This window comes from Episyrphus balteatus, chromosome 4 (genome assembly GCF_945859705.1).
Source record: "Episyrphus balteatus chromosome 4, idEpiBalt1.1, whole genome shotgun sequence".
Taxonomy (NCBI): Eukaryota; Metazoa; Arthropoda; class Insecta; order Diptera; family Syrphidae; genus Episyrphus; species Episyrphus balteatus.
Window position 1 is genome coordinate 12,589,289 of NC_079137.1, and position 17,147 is coordinate 12,606,435.

At 32.5% G+C, this 17,147-nt stretch overlaps 1 protein-coding gene across 7 annotated transcripts in view; it reads right to left on the reverse strand.

The window, feature by feature from the left end:
• Nucleotides 1–318: 318 nt before the first annotated feature.
• LOC129918126 (protein strawberry notch) overlaps nt 319–17,147 on the reverse strand; it is a 41,465-nt gene continuing 24,636 nt past the window's right edge. For 4 of the 7 annotated variants that reach the window (XM_055998486.1, XM_055998487.1, XM_055998488.1 and 1 more), the window contains exons 3-15: nt 9,456–9,776; nt 8,990–9,172; nt 6,834–7,057; nt 6,692–6,776; nt 6,417–6,626; nt 6,183–6,358; nt 5,716–6,122; nt 3,233–3,386; nt 2,893–3,173; nt 1,357–2,828; nt 1,156–1,294; nt 701–1,058; nt 319–639 (exon numbers count right to left, since the gene is read on the reverse strand). In XM_055998486.1, coding sequence (XP_055854461.1) covers nt 394–639; nt 701–1,058; nt 1,156–1,294; nt 1,357–2,828; nt 2,893–3,173; nt 3,233–3,386; nt 5,716–6,122; nt 6,183–6,358; nt 6,417–6,626; nt 6,692–6,776; nt 6,834–7,057; nt 8,990–9,172; nt 9,456–9,776 — 4,256 coding nt within the window. In that variant the 3' untranslated portion in view covers nt 319–393. The remainder of the gene's footprint in view (nt 640–700; nt 1,059–1,155; nt 1,295–1,356; nt 2,829–2,892; nt 3,174–3,232; nt 3,387–5,715; nt 6,123–6,182; nt 6,359–6,416; nt 6,627–6,691; nt 6,777–6,833; nt 7,058–8,989; nt 9,173–9,455; nt 9,777–17,147) is intronic. The other 3 variants (XM_055998489.1, XM_055998492.1, XM_055998490.1) reach the window with 3 other exon arrangements.

Below are 17,147 nucleotides of genomic sequence, written 5' to 3' on the forward strand. Positions count from 1 at the left end.
AATAATGGTTTTTTGTTATTTTATTTTTAAGTTTTATATTATATCATTTTGTTTTTTTTTTTGTTGTTGTTGTTGTATATACTTAGTATAAAACTTAAATAAGAAAAAAAGAAAAAAAACTTAAACATTCCTACTTGCTGCAATCCAGTAAATGAAGCAACTTGTTTTTTAATATTTTTTTTTATGTTGAAAAAATAAAATTAAAGTTTTTATATTCTTTAATATAAAAAATCACATTTAATTTAGGATGTAACCCTAACTAGTTAAATTAAGCGATATGAAGAAATGAATTAAATAACATAAATTAGTTATGTTCAATTATTGTTTTTTTTTTTGTAACAAATTAGGAAAATTAATAGGAAAAGGATCTCTCTTTCTCTCTTTTATACTACTCTAAGCCTTTGAAAAGGATGTCTCCTCAACTTTTTCAGCGTCAGACTTTAAGTCTTGGACGAGTAATTCGGAGCAGGTTTTTGGTATAAGCGTTCCAACAATTTTTTCTCCTTCGGTGGTTTTCAATCGAATAACTTGCATCTTGTTGTTTATCGCACTTCGCATTGAAAGAATATTCTCTACACGAGACCATACCGAGAGTACAGAACCAGCCAAGACTGTGTATAGACGCTGTCGCAAGCCGACCTAAATTAATAACTCACATTATACCAACATTTCAGAAAAACCTAACAATAATTGAACTCACCTCACACTCCTGGCCTATATTTACATTTCTACAATTGCCATTCCAATAAGCATGGGAACAGGTATTTACCGACGCATCATATTGCTGCGTCCAGTGGGTTTCAGCCTCCTCCACTGTGACTTTCTTGTACTTCTTCTCAATTTCGGCCAAAGATTCTGGTCGAACTTGTAGACCAGTATTGGGACGGTAAACCTGGAACATTATATCCTTCTTACTTGGTTTGGTGTCCCCTTTCTTCTTCTGCTGCTGTTGGGGTGTGATTGCCTCAATTTCAATCGCAAGGATTGCTGTTCGCTTATTATTGCGCAATTGGTGTGATAAGTAGAATCCTTCTTTTTCACTGATAAGATCGGCATACCTAAGATGGTTGGGATAGAAATCAATTAGAAATGGTTGTTCTGCAAATGATATTTCCACACAAACGCTTTGGATTGTTCTTTCAATACGTTACTCACTTGTCGAGAGCCTCCTGCCAAATCATTCCGCGTTCTACACGAACGGTATGTAATTCAGTTGGGGCAGTTCCGGTAGCATGCTTACGGATGAATTTCAAGAGTTTAACTCGGGTAACATTTTCACCGGCAGCACCCAGATCTAAATCAAACAAAAATCAGTAAAAAAAACATTGTTCCCCACATTACATCGAATTAACTTACCTAGAATACCCAAATCAAAACGTCCACCTTTCTTAGCCTGACTAATAATCGCATTAAGTGTATCAGTAAAGTACTTAAACAAACGATTTTGAAGTTCTACAGGCATTCCCAGAATTCTATTCAAGAACTTCGATATGTTATTGTAATCCTTATCCAGACTCAGGACACCCGGATTCGATTCACTATTAACAATGATACCAACACCAACAAGTGCTCCGGCAATGTCTTTAAAGAAATCTCCTTTGTAATCGGTGGGTGGTGGGACAAGTGGAGACTCATAACCCATTATCGTTTTCATGACAGTTTCTAATGCAGTTCGTCCATACTTGTTGTCAATATTGAACTGTGATAAATCTCTTGTTTCAGTGGCACGTCTATCACCATGGGTCAGGGCTCCTAATGATTCTAAACGTTTGGCAACAGTCGAGGCAAATCTTCTCTCTCCGGCCAAGTCTGAGATCAAGAATATGTACTCGGGTGCATTAACCTGATTCGAACGATGTGTTCGCCCAAATTGTTGGATTGCCCGATCGGCCGACCAAGGCAGTTCTAATGTGATGTGTACACGTCGGCGTTGATTGCGCACTCTTCTATCGCTTTGCAAAGATATACCACTTGATGCGGCTTCGGAAATTATTGCCACATCCTTCTCGCCGTCCATGAAGCGTTGTTTTTCAGTCAAATTAAGCGTTTCCAGGGGAACATCCTGCTCTGAACGGGATTCATATTGAATTGAACCATCATCGGACTGAACAACTCGACCTTTGCGGCCAGTCATTTCAGCAACATTCTCTGGCCCACCCAGCTCATCGATCAATTGATCCAGAGTATTCGGTGGAAGTTTGTCTCCGAGTCGGTCGATCTTTCGCAATAACTCCTCTTTCATACTACAAGCTCTTTCAATAGCGTCCTTGGGTGGTGGACCGTAATTCATTTTGATACCATGCACCCCCACCTGGGTGACGGTATTTTTCTGTTCTTGCTTCTTTTGCAGCAGCTCTTGGATTTTGTCTTGGGTGGAAGTGGGTTTTTTCTTAGTTGCAGTCGCTGATGCTGCTGCAGCTTTCTCTTTCGGCTTCTTTTTCTTTCGTGAATTGACCCATGGGTCGGCATCACTGTCACTGCCCGAATAGAATGGATTGAAGTCACTGCTCTGTCCACTATCCGATCCATGGTCGGATTCTTCTGATTCCGAAGCAGACATTATCTTAAAGTCAGAATCATCGGAATTCTGATCGAATTCATCGCCACTCGATGAACGTCGACGAGCTTTTTTGGCCGCTGCTTTTCCAGCTGCCGCCCGGGCACTGGCTTTTCGCTTTGAAGTCGATGCAGCAGCTGCTGTCTCTTTTTTACTCTCCTCGATTATCGATTGGATGCTTTTCTTATTGGATCCTAGTCCTAGGATGCGATTTATTCGATTTCTATCTGGAGCTGGAAAATGTTTTTCTACCAGCGATTGGAAAACACCTCTGATAAATGAGATAAATATTGATTAAAACACAAATACAATAATGTGGATTTGAATATACTTACTTAGCAGTTGATACAAAATCGCTCAGTTCACCTTCTTCTCTCTCCAATTGCTCTAAAGTTCTGGCTTCTCCAGTTGATTGCAAACCAATAACAACACATTTGCCATATTTGATGGCTTCTCGTGCTACTTGAACGGCATGATTTACTTTTGCAGCAATACAAAGGTATTTGAAGAAACGCTGATGCGATGACCAAAATTGACCCCACATTGTTTTTTTCATGCGACTTTCGGCATCGATGAGTTCAGCAGCTTCAGTAAACTTTTGCATAGCTTCAACCCACTTGAGAGAAAGATAATAATGGTTAGATGATTTAATTACAATGTATAAATGATTCTTACCAATTCAACAGAATCATCATAGATTTTTCGGAAATCACTTGATAATGGAACTTCTTCTATTTTGAATGTTACTCCATGGAAACTAAGCTGTCGAGCAATGTACATTCCTCGGAGTTTCATGTCCATAGCCACAATTTCCATAGCGCCGATTCCTCTGTAAATGTTGAGAAATTATTAGATTCAATTTGATATGTCGTTTTTAACAAAACTTCTTCACACATTAAGACGGGCTAGCCGCCATTGGCAAAACTCTCGAAAAAAAAGTATCCAGGTTTCAAGAGAATTTGTTGGACATTACCGTGTCTCTACTACTAAAGTGAAATTTAAGGAAACGAATACAATAAACGAACTGCTTAGTTTTAAGTTCCTTATATTCGATACTCGAGGAGAAAAAAAGGTTTAATTCATTAAAGAGGATTTGATATGACCCAAAAGTGTTCTTAAAGGTCCCTTCATATCAGTTGGGGACCCTTAACTTCTGTTGGAGGCCTCTATTGGGGCCCCTGGAACCATCTTAGAACCCCAGTAGACTTGCTGTGCTGGGTGCTCTTTCACCTCAATATAGAGCCCTACAGCTCTATTTACACCTCGTTATCCAATTGCGGCCTCATCGACCGGACAATCGATTTGCGAATTAATTCAAAACAAATTAAAAAATTGGTGAAATTGATTTATTGTTTTGTGATGCAAATTCCACCGATTCTATGGTGCATCGAATATGGAACAAATCAAAGCATTCTTTAAAATAGGTGAGCTCCTAAATTCTGTCGCAAAATTTGTGGGAGAATCATATTTAAGAATTGACATCTTTTTTGAGCTCCGAACTTATAATAAGAATGTTATCTTAATAAGAAAACAAAATGGTGGGCAAAAAACAATCCTTCAAAAATATATTTGTAGATACGTTAAAGCGTCCTTGCTTAGGAAGAATTTTCGACGTCAACAAAATTTTCAAGAAATGTGTTTGAAGCATTGGAACACTTTCTCATATCCAAACTCTCAAGCTTCTTGCAAACCGGGAGCGGTATGGAGATTCAGAAAGTTCTTTGTGCGCTTTTCATGGAAATGTAGTCTTAAGAAAATCAAAATTTAATTCTGGTAGTCAAAATTGAATTAAAACAAGTTGGAAACTAGAAATGTTTAACGTTATTACTTATTTAAAATAAAGGAAGTGAATATAATGAGCAGTTTACTTGCTCCTTAAAATTTTGATTTCCGGTTTATCAAAATATGCTTCTTAAAGTTTTTTTAAGCTCCTAGCATTTTACAAAAATTTCACCGAATATATAAACCAATTGGCTTATTTTTTTAATCTATTACTTATTTCATCTCACAAACGCTCAAAAGCATGAAAGCAAAACAAAAAAATAATAATAATAATATTAAACTGAAACAATCTTGAAGTCTAATAAAGGGTTTTTTCTACGGTAAAATGGAAAAGTTCTAAGCTAAAATTTGATAAAAATCCAATTTTCACAACTGTTCACTGTCTAGAAAACTAATTCGTAATTTTTGAAAACTAAAATTTATGGTAAAAAATAGTTGTATATTGTATCTGATTTTTTTAATAGTTTGTCTCTTTCGGGAACCTGTTTCTTGAGCTATCAATTTATATATAAACTTGCATGCTTACTTTATTGATTTCAGAATTTTTTTCGATGGGGAAACTAGTAGTTTAGCAGCGGTTAGAGTGATGGAATTAGCATGAACACTTTTTTTTTTTGATTTTCTACAGAAATGAAACTTCCATGCCAAGATTTGGTTTCATTATATCTATTTTGTAATTAAAAACCTCTTGTCATAATTTTTTGTTTCTTAAATGAACTGTTACTGAACTTTTACTGAGTTATTTTTTAAAATGGTAGACGTTGTAGAAAAACTGAAGTTTGCAAAAGAATTCATTACAAACATTTGATAAAATTCGAAAAAATGATAATCTTAAAAGCTGTTTTACATTATTTTTGTGAGCAACAAGTTCTTAAAGGCTATATAATTATCAAAAAATGTTTGGGTATTTTTTCAAAATTTTAAGCATTCTTTACAATATTGCATTCGACACTCGAGTCCGAAAACTTACGATTTAGGATGCACAGCTAGGTTTAATGCACGGGCTAATGAATAAGGTCACTGGACTATAAATTAAATTTTTAAAACTATTAACTAGTTTTAAAGTAGACGAATTTTAAAATAAACAAAAATTAATTATGGACATGGAAAGCAAAATACTTGTTCAAAGTGTGTAGGTTTTCTTTTTAATTTCACAAGAACTGCATTAAATCGAAACCGTAAAGATTCGGGATAAATACTGGGAGCTCATAAGAAAATCTTTTGTTTTTTTTTTTTGTTTAAAAAATAATAACATTTTGTTAATGTAATTTTTCCTTAATGATCTTAACTTAATCAATATGATAATTATTTTATAGATATAGAATTTCTACTAAAACACACTCCTATGAATACATCTTACATATACTTATACGAACCTCTTTTCAACAGCCATGATAAAATCATTGAAAGTTGGGAAAGCTGTGCCTTGACCCCAAATACCCAAGCGGACCATATAAGCCATATTCTTTGGCTCAGATGCACCCGTAGCAGATGCATAGACAACTCTCGCTTTTGGCAGCTTATTTTGTAATTCTAACACAGTTGAACCTGTCTTTGTTGGCTTTCCAGAACCCACCGGACATAAATTCTTAGCTTTGTGACACTCATCAAATACAATAAGTCCATCAAAGTCTTCGCCACACCATTGAAGTAATTGCTTTAAGCGTGACTTATATTTTCCAGTCTTGTTATTCGATTCCCCTATCAATGCAGAATATGTACTGAATATAACTCCACGCTTGCAATTGTTGTTGACATCTGATGAGATTTTTGCATATTTGAACTGAAAGGATTTTTTTTAAATCGAATTTCTTAAAAGAAGGTTAAATGTAGTATGTTTTACCTTATTCAATGCATGTACATCAATTTTACCAGCTCCTATATCAGAAAGATCACGTTCCGCATCGTATTTCAGGTCATTTGAGACTGAGATCCATAGAGCCTTCTTGCGGCCCTTTTGGTAGTTTTCAAATATTATTCCAGCGATAGTTCGACCTTTTCCCACACCAGCACCATCGCCTTTAATGAAAACCAAAGATAAAATCAAGATCAAATTTGAATTTGAATCCAAACTAACCAATTAAAAATCCAGCTCGGCTACCATCGGCCAATAGATGATCATGTGCTTGAGATGCATAAGTTATAGATTCTAATTGCAAAGCACTCAGTTGACCACTTTGGATGGTCTCCTGTGGAATGGATAATTTGTAATACACATCACATGGCTCGACGGATGATAGTGAGGCCGTTTCAACTACAGGATCTGGATGTTTTTTACCCAATTTTACTGCAAAATAAAATGTTCATAAAATTACTTCTTGTTAATTTTCTGATATTATATTGTAATCTTACACTTTGCGGGCCAATATTCGGCATATGTCTCAGCAACACCCATTTCCTCAAAATCAGCCTCTTCTTCTTCGGCAGCTTGATTGGTCTACAAAAGAAAATTAATTTTAGATTTCTCATTTTAAATAAATTAATGTATTCTCACCTTCATTGGAGCCTGCATCCACATTTGAGATAATAGCTTATTGGGAATTCCACTTGTTAGAAAGCTTGGATTTGCTGCTAACAAAGCTTGGATGTTTTGCAAGACGTATTGATTTATACGTGACATCGGATCTTGAGCCATTGGCTGGGGTGCAGCTGGCTGTTGTCTCACAGCTGATGTGGCTGTAGATGGAGCAAGCAAATTGCCAAATCCGGCCATACCCACTGTAATAGAAGATTTATTTAAAAATGAGAATTCAAAGTGTTGGTTAATGCATCTCTTTTTTAATGAAGCAAATAAATGAAAGATAATGATAAAACAATAAAAGTAAAAAAAAATAAAATAAAAATACGCAAAAGCGTATCGTCGTCGACTCACGAGGTGCCACTACTTGCTGATCTGAAAGACGAACTAAGACAACTTTAGATTTATCGAGCTTTTGATAGAACTGTTGTGTGAAACCAGTTTTTAAACGTATCACGGTTTCGAAACATTGGTACATGTTTTCCATGATCCCAATATAGAATAAATCAGTGTAGAAAGTTTGTGACGCATGTTAGGTTGTAACTTTTAGTCAAAGAAAATATTTTCGAGTTTCCACAATGTCAGTCAAAGATTTGTGAGGATGCATGACACAATAATCTCTATTCTGAAGGAAAGTTTTTTGGGAGAAGGGTAAAATTTACAGAGCATCGTTCTTTTTTCGTTAAATAAACAGAAAAAAGATCTAAGCATCTTAGCACTATATTCCCCAGGCTCAATATATCAGAATAATAATGGGTCATGTCCATTTGAAATGTGTGCATTATATCTACTGAACTTTGAGAAGCTCTTTCTCAGGAACTAAAGGAACTTTTGAAATACATAAATGTTTCACTGATCAATAGCTGGGATATGGATGGAGACAATTTCATTATAAAAATTGTAATTCCTATACCAGATGGTAGGCGCTTTCGAGAAAGGGTTATAGCTTAATATTTACTCACACTCAACTAAAAAAAACACTTGTACCAAGTTAAATATCTTTAAAGACATTTTGGCAGAATGATAAAATCAGGCGGAAAACGTTGAGCGGGTCTTAGGAAGCCGACTGCAAAAAATAATTAGGCTGTCTGGTGAGAAGAGGGGGTTCGTCGCGGGTAAGTCAAGTTGATTTTGAAAAGCATTAGACTGACAACTACCACGAGATCTGATATGGGTGGCTCACAGACAACAAGGGGTTCCGACGGATTAAAGGACGAAGAAGTTTAAAACCCCAAAAAGAACAAAAAAAATCCCCGAGGCCTAATTCCTCAAAAATCAAAATCCCCCAAAAAAATAAGCTCAAAAAAATCTCCGAGAGAAAACCCCAAAATGATGATAGAGAGAATATTCCAAATGATGGAGGAGGCAAATTAGGAACTTTTTCCCTTAAATTTAACACTATTAAATAACAATAATTTATTTATTTATGTGATATTAATATAAAAGAAATAAAAATTGCTGACAAAATCAATTATAAAAAAAAAATCTATTATTGTTGAGTAATAGTTCAGTAATAATAGAGTTTCCTCTATGCAAATATAATTCATTAGTTCATTTGAGAGAGATAAGACAACTCAATAAGGAAATATTATTGTTCTTAGGTAGTAGAGTTTTCAATGTGTAGTAAAAAAAAACTTGTTTTTGTTAGGTGGAGATTTTTTGAGATTTTTAGGGATTTGGAGATTTTTTGAGATATAGAAATAGTGGAAGAAAAAAGTTTTTTCTTGAGGATTTATTCCTTTCCATCTGGGAATATTTTTCAAGGGCTTTAAAATTTCGTGGAGATTTTATCGGATTGAGATATTTTTTTGAAGATAGAGTATGTTTGTGATCATATCTGCGCTACGGTCACTATTGAGGACGAGTTAGAAAATTTAAGAAAAGAATCTCTCTCTCTTTCGTTTAAAAAAGTTTAAAAGTTTGAAAAAAACTATCTACTTGAAACATGCGCAAATCATCTACATACATACAAAAAATAAAATGTAAAAAAGAAAAATAAAGCTATTTTATAAAAGAACAACTATTTTATAAAAAAAAAAAACAAACTACTAAAAAAGAAATACGACCCACGAAGGGTCAAATTGGAGAAAAAATGTGTAGATTGCTGTTTTCTGCTACATTACTCGACTTACTCTGCGCCAATATAGACGCCATTGAATTGTTTTGATAATATGATGGCAGCCCGCTGCCATATGCCATGTTCATCAACTGGGCAGAGTTCATATTCATCCCAGTAATACCACCGCCAGTGCTACTACTTCCACCGGCGGCAGCAGCACTGCCAAGTAGTCCACCACCAAGATAGGACATTCCAGCTAAATACACAATAATTAAATTTATAGATTTATTTGTTAATTTTATACAGGAAATTTGGTGTAATTATTTCATCAACTTGCATTGATTTGCATTATGTTTTTGGTTAACATGTTAATAAGGAGTTTGTTTACAGGTTCGAAAAAAGATCAAATTCGATACAAATCAATAAGAGAATTTTCAATAAAAAGAAAACCAAAAGAAGAACTAAAAGAAGTTAAAGAGGTTTAGAAGGGAGGAAGGCAAAGGGCAACTTTCTAGTTCAAATAAGACAAATTAACCTACTTTGGGACATTGTTTGCTGTTTTAAAGCATCAAACCCAGATGCAGATGGATTCATTCCTGCCTGAAGTTGTGAGAGCGATGGTAGTTTTTGTGGTTGTTGTTGTTGTGGCTGAGACTTTTGCTGCATTTGTTGTGCAGGTTGTAATTTACCTGTGTTAATTTTTGTATTGGCACTTTGAGCCATTGTTTTGGTTGTACTCGCTGATGCTGTTGATGATGATAGAGTTGATGATGTTGCCGATGATAACAGCAAAGAGTTCTTGTTATTATGGGAGCTATTTTTAGCGTATGTAACAGCTGTCTGGAGATCACGACCGCCACCTGGAAAAAAAAAACAGAAAAAATTAGTTATATTATGTATGTATTTAAATTTATATTTTTTTGAGAAAAAGAGTTTTTTACCACCATCCTGCACTTAAACATTTGTTCAAACAGGCCAAACAAAGCTAAGCACCAAAAATCTTCGGGCTTCATTTATGAATGTGTTTACTACGTTACTAAATTTTTTATATGGAGTCTTTCATTTTTTAACCATCAACGTTGTAACTAGTGAAGTAACTAAAGCTGAGCTATGTTTCGGAACCATTTCTAACAAATACGATTTTGCATATAAGTAATTTTGAATATAAAACCAATCTTTTGTAATTATTTTTCCATAGAATAAGCTCAAGAGACTATAAGCCATAAAACATGAATTTCGCATATTATTTTTAATAGGTGCTGTTGTAAACGGATTTATGTTTCCCTTTGTCAATCCTCCCCGAATTTTTTCTCAGGATTCTTCTCGAGTTCGTGCTCAAGATTAATTATTATCAAAAAAGCCGTTGCGTACAAAATGTATCAGGAAATGAATTTGCTTTATTTGTTTTTGGTATACTTTGTTTGTGTTTTTTTTTTAATTATTTATCACAGATCATGAGTGACTTTTTTATTACTCTAAAATAGTTTTTTAACCCCTGGGTTTTTACAAGTATATCTCGATTTTAATGGAATGGCTGGTTATAGCGATCAGGGAAATGCATCAGGAAAATGCATTGAAATACACACGAAAAAGTTTTTCGTTTGCAGTGGAAAAGGAAAAAAAATTGAAACACTTCAGAGGAACGATTTGTTTCATTTTGTTTGAAATGTCAATCAGCTGGCACGAAAAATGAATTTGCATCAGGAAAACAAATAAATACAATTTTAGCAAAAAGTAAGTGTTCCATTGTAAATTTTCTTTTCAATGAAAATTCTTTGCGCCATTTATAATCGATTGGTATAGCATTTGTGTTTCAAATCGAATGAAAACATAACAAAATTGTATATTCGAAAATGTTTCCTGATTCATTTTCCTGATCGCTATGAAATCAATAATCTTTTTATCTAGTTACACCCAACCACACATGATTTGATTTTTAAACTCGATCAATTTGAACCAAATTAAGTAGAAATTCTAATATACATTCAAATTAGGAAGATGATCTTTTTTAATTTAAACTTCCACAAGACTGAATTTTGAAAACTTATCTTCGATTTGTGACACGAAGCACATGGGTTTAATAACACTGCCCAACACACAACAATTTTCCAGACCTGTGTTTATCATTTCTTACTAAATGGAGACTTCTGATTCTGAAAACAACATTAGTTTTTTACTAGCAGCTCTAGTTTTTAAATTATTCTATTCATATAAAAAGACATATAAATTCATACAATTTTTTTTTGTTAAATTGTTTTTATTTAAAAACTTTTTTTTGTAATTTTATTTTTACTGAACCAAAACATTTACATTACATTTGAAATGAATTTTTCCAGTAAAGCTTAAAAAACACATTTGATAACAAAACCTAAAAACAAAATATGAAGTTACCCGCAAAAAGTGAAAAATGAAAATATCTAAAATCTTAGAGCTCCTAGAAAGGAACCAGTGAGATTTTTCGACTTAGTTAACCAAAATACAGGTTTGATAAATTTTTTCTTGGATAATGTTTAAAAAACTTATAAAATAAGCATAACTTTAAAATCAGCCTGAAATTGCCCACAAAATATGAAAAAAGAAAATATTAAAAAAAAAAGCTCCTAGAAAGAAATGAATGTGTTTTTTAGGGTATCAGACCGCGAATACTTTAATTTAGTATACATGGTAAATTTTAATAAAAGTTCAAAATAAAGAAAACCTCAAAATTAGTATGAACATACCCCTAAACATGAAAAATTAAATATTTCAAAAACTAGAGTGGCTAGAAAGAAACGAATATTATTTTTGAGCTGATTGAATCCAAATCCATAAAATTTGATTTAAATCTTTCATGAACATTTTAAAAAGTTGAAAATTGTTGGCCAATTATAATTGATTCGGCATAATTTTAAAAAAAATTTTATTAGAGGGCTACTGGGGTGTATGTGTAACTTTTTGTATTGGTCACTGTGACGTATGTGTAACTGTTTTGTATTGAAATTGAAATTATTCGATTCATGAGTCTTTCTTGGCCATTTCGAGATTCTTTTTGACTATGTATAGTTAAAAAAAAAGTAATTGATTTAGACAATTGATTCTTAAGTACTGGTGTTTTTAAACTTTTAGTCAATAAGTCTTTTCAGTGCAGTTAAAAAACGATAAATCTTTTACCTGTTTAAAAAAAAACTTCAAAAAATCAATATAATAAAATAAAAAAATTACCCACATGAAAATTCATTTTGCAAAAGGTAAGGATGAAGAATCAAAAGTCTATAAACAAATTAAAGGTGGCAGAATATTATCTGCCGGGGGAGAGCAGCAGATATCAAAAACTTTGCAGCATTAATAATTCTGCTGATGTTCGAATATGTTACTCGATAACAAAAATTTATTGAACAGTATTTTACTAACAATTTGCTTAAGAGTATATTAGTTATCTTAAACTAAAGGTTGATTACCTTTATTTGTTATACATATTTTGGCGCAAAAGGGGCCTAACTTGATAAGAGTTTTTTTTTTTTCAAATTCGCTATTTTAACTTACCATTTTCAAGTAACTGATTCCACTGATATCTAACTCAGTCTGACCTACATAGGTATACTGTATATACATAATAATCTATTTGGTACATAATATTTTAGTTTCCTATATTTAAATGCCATCAAGCACGTGGTAATCAAAAGCGTGCAACAATATTCTTCAACAAATATCTATTTTTTTTATTTACTAAACCTGCCCTCACTCATTCTCTGTATAGAAGATAATCAAAAATAAACAAAAAAACGAAAAACGTGAATTTCATTTTCAATTAATTAGGTAATAGTATCAACAATCTACAACATTTTTAATCAATATCCAAAACCTCGTGGCCATAGTGCTGTCGCATAAAGTCACATTTTTACCCACCTCCACATGGTCACCAAGCAAGACCATTCCAGCTTTGTTTAGCGAATCTGGTGCGGAACAGAAAATGAAAAAAAAAAAAAAAACAATATAAACTATTTGACAGAGATGATGACCAGAACCAGACCAAACCAGAACCACGTGTTATTTTTTGTTTGGGTGACTATGAGACTATGTCTATGCCGGCATGTATTTCATTTTGTGTATCAATTTATTATTCTCTTCTTTTTTTTGTATTTTGCATACCTCCTAGACTTCATTTACATTTCTGGTGAAAATTTTAATGATTATAAGAGAAAGAGACAAATAAAATACACAAAAACAGAACATAGAACAACATTTTTAATTACATAGAATAGAATGTTTTGTGAGGGATTTCATAATATTCGTAAAACGTAAACACTGTTCGTGTTCATTGCTCACCATTTTACGAGAGTAAAAATTTTATTTCACATTCACATTTTTTTTCTCTCTATAAAATAGCATTTTTGAGAGTCAAAAAAATAAAACCTAAGAGAATTTGTTCACAAAAAAAGAGAAACAAAATTTCCCCTGCAAACTTTTCAAATTCTCACAAATCAAGTCACAGTCACACACATATTGTTAGTGAAATTCTAATGAAAAATATAATCAATCAAAAATTATAATAGTTAAGCTAATTTGATTTGGTATTGATTGAATTGTCTCTTTTTTTCTTTGAGGGATAATTTATGTGGTTAAGTCTCTTCAGTCTTTTACCATGCTATCAACATCAATCAGTTTCAACTAAAATCTACTCATTTTTTGAGCAGAAATAAAATTAGTTTCTGAGTTATTTGTATCTATCCTTGGTGAAAGTGAACATTTTGTTCGTTGACTTATTTTATGTATTGTAACGAGCGTGTAGGTAGCCTTTTAAGAACGATGCAAGTCTAAAAATGTATGCATACCTAATTTATTTAAGATAAGGTGAGAATATGGCAGTTTCTAGCAATCACATGGTTACCATAAAGCACTTTTGTTCTTCAAATGGCTACCCTACATCACAAAAATCTTGATAGACTTGGAAATAAATAAGTGTGTAGTTCAGCTGATGAATTGTGCTCTTAATTGCGTTCCAGAAATATGTTTATTTCAATTTTAACGGGTGTGACACAATTACTTCATTTTTTGTTCCTGGTTTGTGTACTTTTCACTTTATTAGGTATTTAACAGAGATACCCAAAGGAGATGGGAAAATTCTGACGTCATACGCGTTTGCCTACAAGCTCCGTCGGATATTTTTGGCTAAGTTTGCGTGAAAAATCGTACACTTTTGGCTAAGTAGGCGTGAAAACACTGTAGTTACACTGTGTGTGTTTTTCACATTTATTCATGAATACAAAAGAAATTACAACAACACGAAATAAACAAATGGGTTTTGGGGGTTAAAACGTACGAAAGTTTCCCATCTCCTTTGGGTATTTCTGGTATTTAATAGCGTAATGTTTTTGGCTGTTAATATATTTTTGAATGTAACGGGTGTGACATTAGAAAATAGATTCAGTCTGCTTCGGTGACTTTTAGAAGCAATTTTGAAAATTTTTGAATGAAAAGTTGTAGATATAACAATTTAAAAATGTAACGGATGTGATATATTTTAACGGGTGTGACAGAAACGGAAAAAACACTCAACACAACTTCTAATCTAAAACAAGTTACGTGTCGAAACTGCCAAGTTTTTAAGGGCTAGTGGCAGCCAGAATTTTCAAAAACTCACCTTTTCACAAATTATCTAGAATGTAGAAATATGAAGTGAATCCAATTAATCTCAAAGGTTATTGAATAGCTTTTTAGAAAGAAACTATTGAAGACATGGGTTCTTATTATGAATTTTGTTAGTGATTTTACCAAAGTATGTTCAAAACACTAAAATCGCATTTCAAGCATTTCTGAGAGAATGGTCTCATTTACACTACTGACCAATGAATTAATTGCTAAAAAAAAAAAACAAAGCAGGGTATCACTGGGCAAAAGTTTAAAATTTTTAACCCTCTCATTAAATATAAACACATTTTTAGTGTCAACATCAAAACCAACCTGCCCTCTTAAAATAGACAAAAAAAAAAAAATTGCCAAAGTCAGCTGACTTTTCGCACGCATACCTTTGAAAATAATGACAACTATTTTTTCATTGTTGAAACACAGACTAGATGGGTAGAGCGGGCGCCTTGCCTCATGTGTTTCTATTTTTTTTTTTTTCATTCATTGGAATAACTCTACTCATGAACATAAAAATTAATTAACATTATAATAGTCAGGGAAGAAGTGTTTCAAAAAACATAAAGAATATTTTATTGAAAAATATGATGTCATTACAGTTCTGGGATTAGTATTTTTTTTTTTTCTTAATTTTTCGCTTCCTTAGTAGACAGCATTTATGAAAAAAAACATTTACCTAGGTATGTAAAGAAAAGTTGAATTTCACTTTTTTTTTGGGCGAAAAGTATTTCATGTTTTTTGGAAAACTAGCGGAAAATGTAAATTTCCTTCGAGTGAAACTCGCAACTTTTAAAATTCCGGGCGAACATTTATGGTGAAAAAATTTCCACGTAAAGCAAAATATAACTATAACACTAATTCTTAAACTATGAATTAGTAATGATAGTTTCACAGAAAAAAAAATATAAAAATAAACTCAGTCTGACAAATTGAGGAACACCGACCGCGATGAAACATTTAAATTTGTCAATGACATTGAAAATCTATCGACACACCGTTGTTTCTTAAATGAGGTATGAGGTAACAGTATGTATGATTTTGTGGATGGTTCTGTGGATTACGATATGGAGAGAAAAAGAACACTACAACTTGTAGTCTTGGAAATTTATATTTGATAATGGGAATTGTATTAATCAAACAAAAATTTTTCTGAATGAATTCTTTATTTCCATGCGGAAGAAAAAAAAGTAGTTTTATGATGACATTAATAGTTTGATATTTCAAGCATTTTTTTTTTTTTTTGTAGAAAGGTTAAATAGATTTTTTTAAAGAACAAATTTTAAACCAAGTGGAATAATCATTAAAACTAAAAGGATAAAACATCTGACGACTCTGCTATTGTTCAGACTCACACTTTAAGCGATTACCTAAAAATATTATTAAAAAAAAAACTCGCCAAATTGTATTTTTTTTCAGCAATTTAGTTAAAAATAATTGAATTGATAGTCAGGATTCAAGAAACTGTTTTATGGCAGGTATCATTAATAACACTGTGTTACAAAATAAAAATCATGTCAATTACTTTGGAAATGACCTACCAGAGGTTGTAGGTATTACTGAGTACATCATATTTCGGCACTTCAAATTTTTCGTAGACCCTCAAAATTTCAAGTTATCGTCAAAAAACCGTTTTTCAATGTTTTCAGATTTCAACGATTTTTTACTCAGTAATTTTTCGGTCAGTTTCAGATTTTTTTACAGTTCTAAATAGATGAGTACTTGTTCTTTTTGAAAATATTTTTTTATTATGCTCAAGAATCAAATTGGGTGTAGATTTTATGGGCTGAATCTCAAAGTACAAAATGTTTTTACCGTTTTTTAGAGTTCGGAGACCGTTTTAAGCTACATTTTGTGATTTTTTACAAACAGTTTTATTGTTCTATTTATGCTGAATAAAAAAGTTTTAATTCATCAAAATTACTTAGATATTGTGGAAATTGTGATTTTTTTTACTCGAGAAAGAAATTTCAATTTATTGGGACAATGAAAGAAATGAAAAATTAATTTCTCTGTTCATAATAAAATAAGGTAGAAATTTTGTATGGTCTTAATTTTTAGAAAAAATGTTATTCTTTGTAACTACGTTTGAAAAACCGTACCTGCCTATCTTTATGTATGTTGACGTACTGAATCCGAATCTGAAGTCAGTTTTGCCCAAACACCCTCAAAATTTTGATAAAATTGCAAAAAAAATCATGGAAATTGGGGTTTTTTGAAAACATTGAAAAACGGTTTTTTGACGATAACTTGAAATTTTGAGGGCCTACGGAAAAATTTGAAGTACCGAAATATGATGTACTCAGTAATACCTACAACCTCTGGTAGGTCACTTCCAAAGTAATTGACATGATTTTTATTTTGTAACGAATTCAAACAAAAAAAATTAATTTCAAAATTACGAGTAAGTCCTTATTTGCGACAGTATAGAGAATTATTAAATATGGATTCTTGATATCGTCGGCGGAAAACAAAATTGTTCTAAATCAACTTTTTACCGAAAATGAAATAATGATGCAGTTTTACTAATTTGAGGGTGCTCTTTCCGAATTTGAAAAGCGTTTTTGTCTAAAAAATTTCTTCAGCAGATAATACAGTTTAATGGCACATCG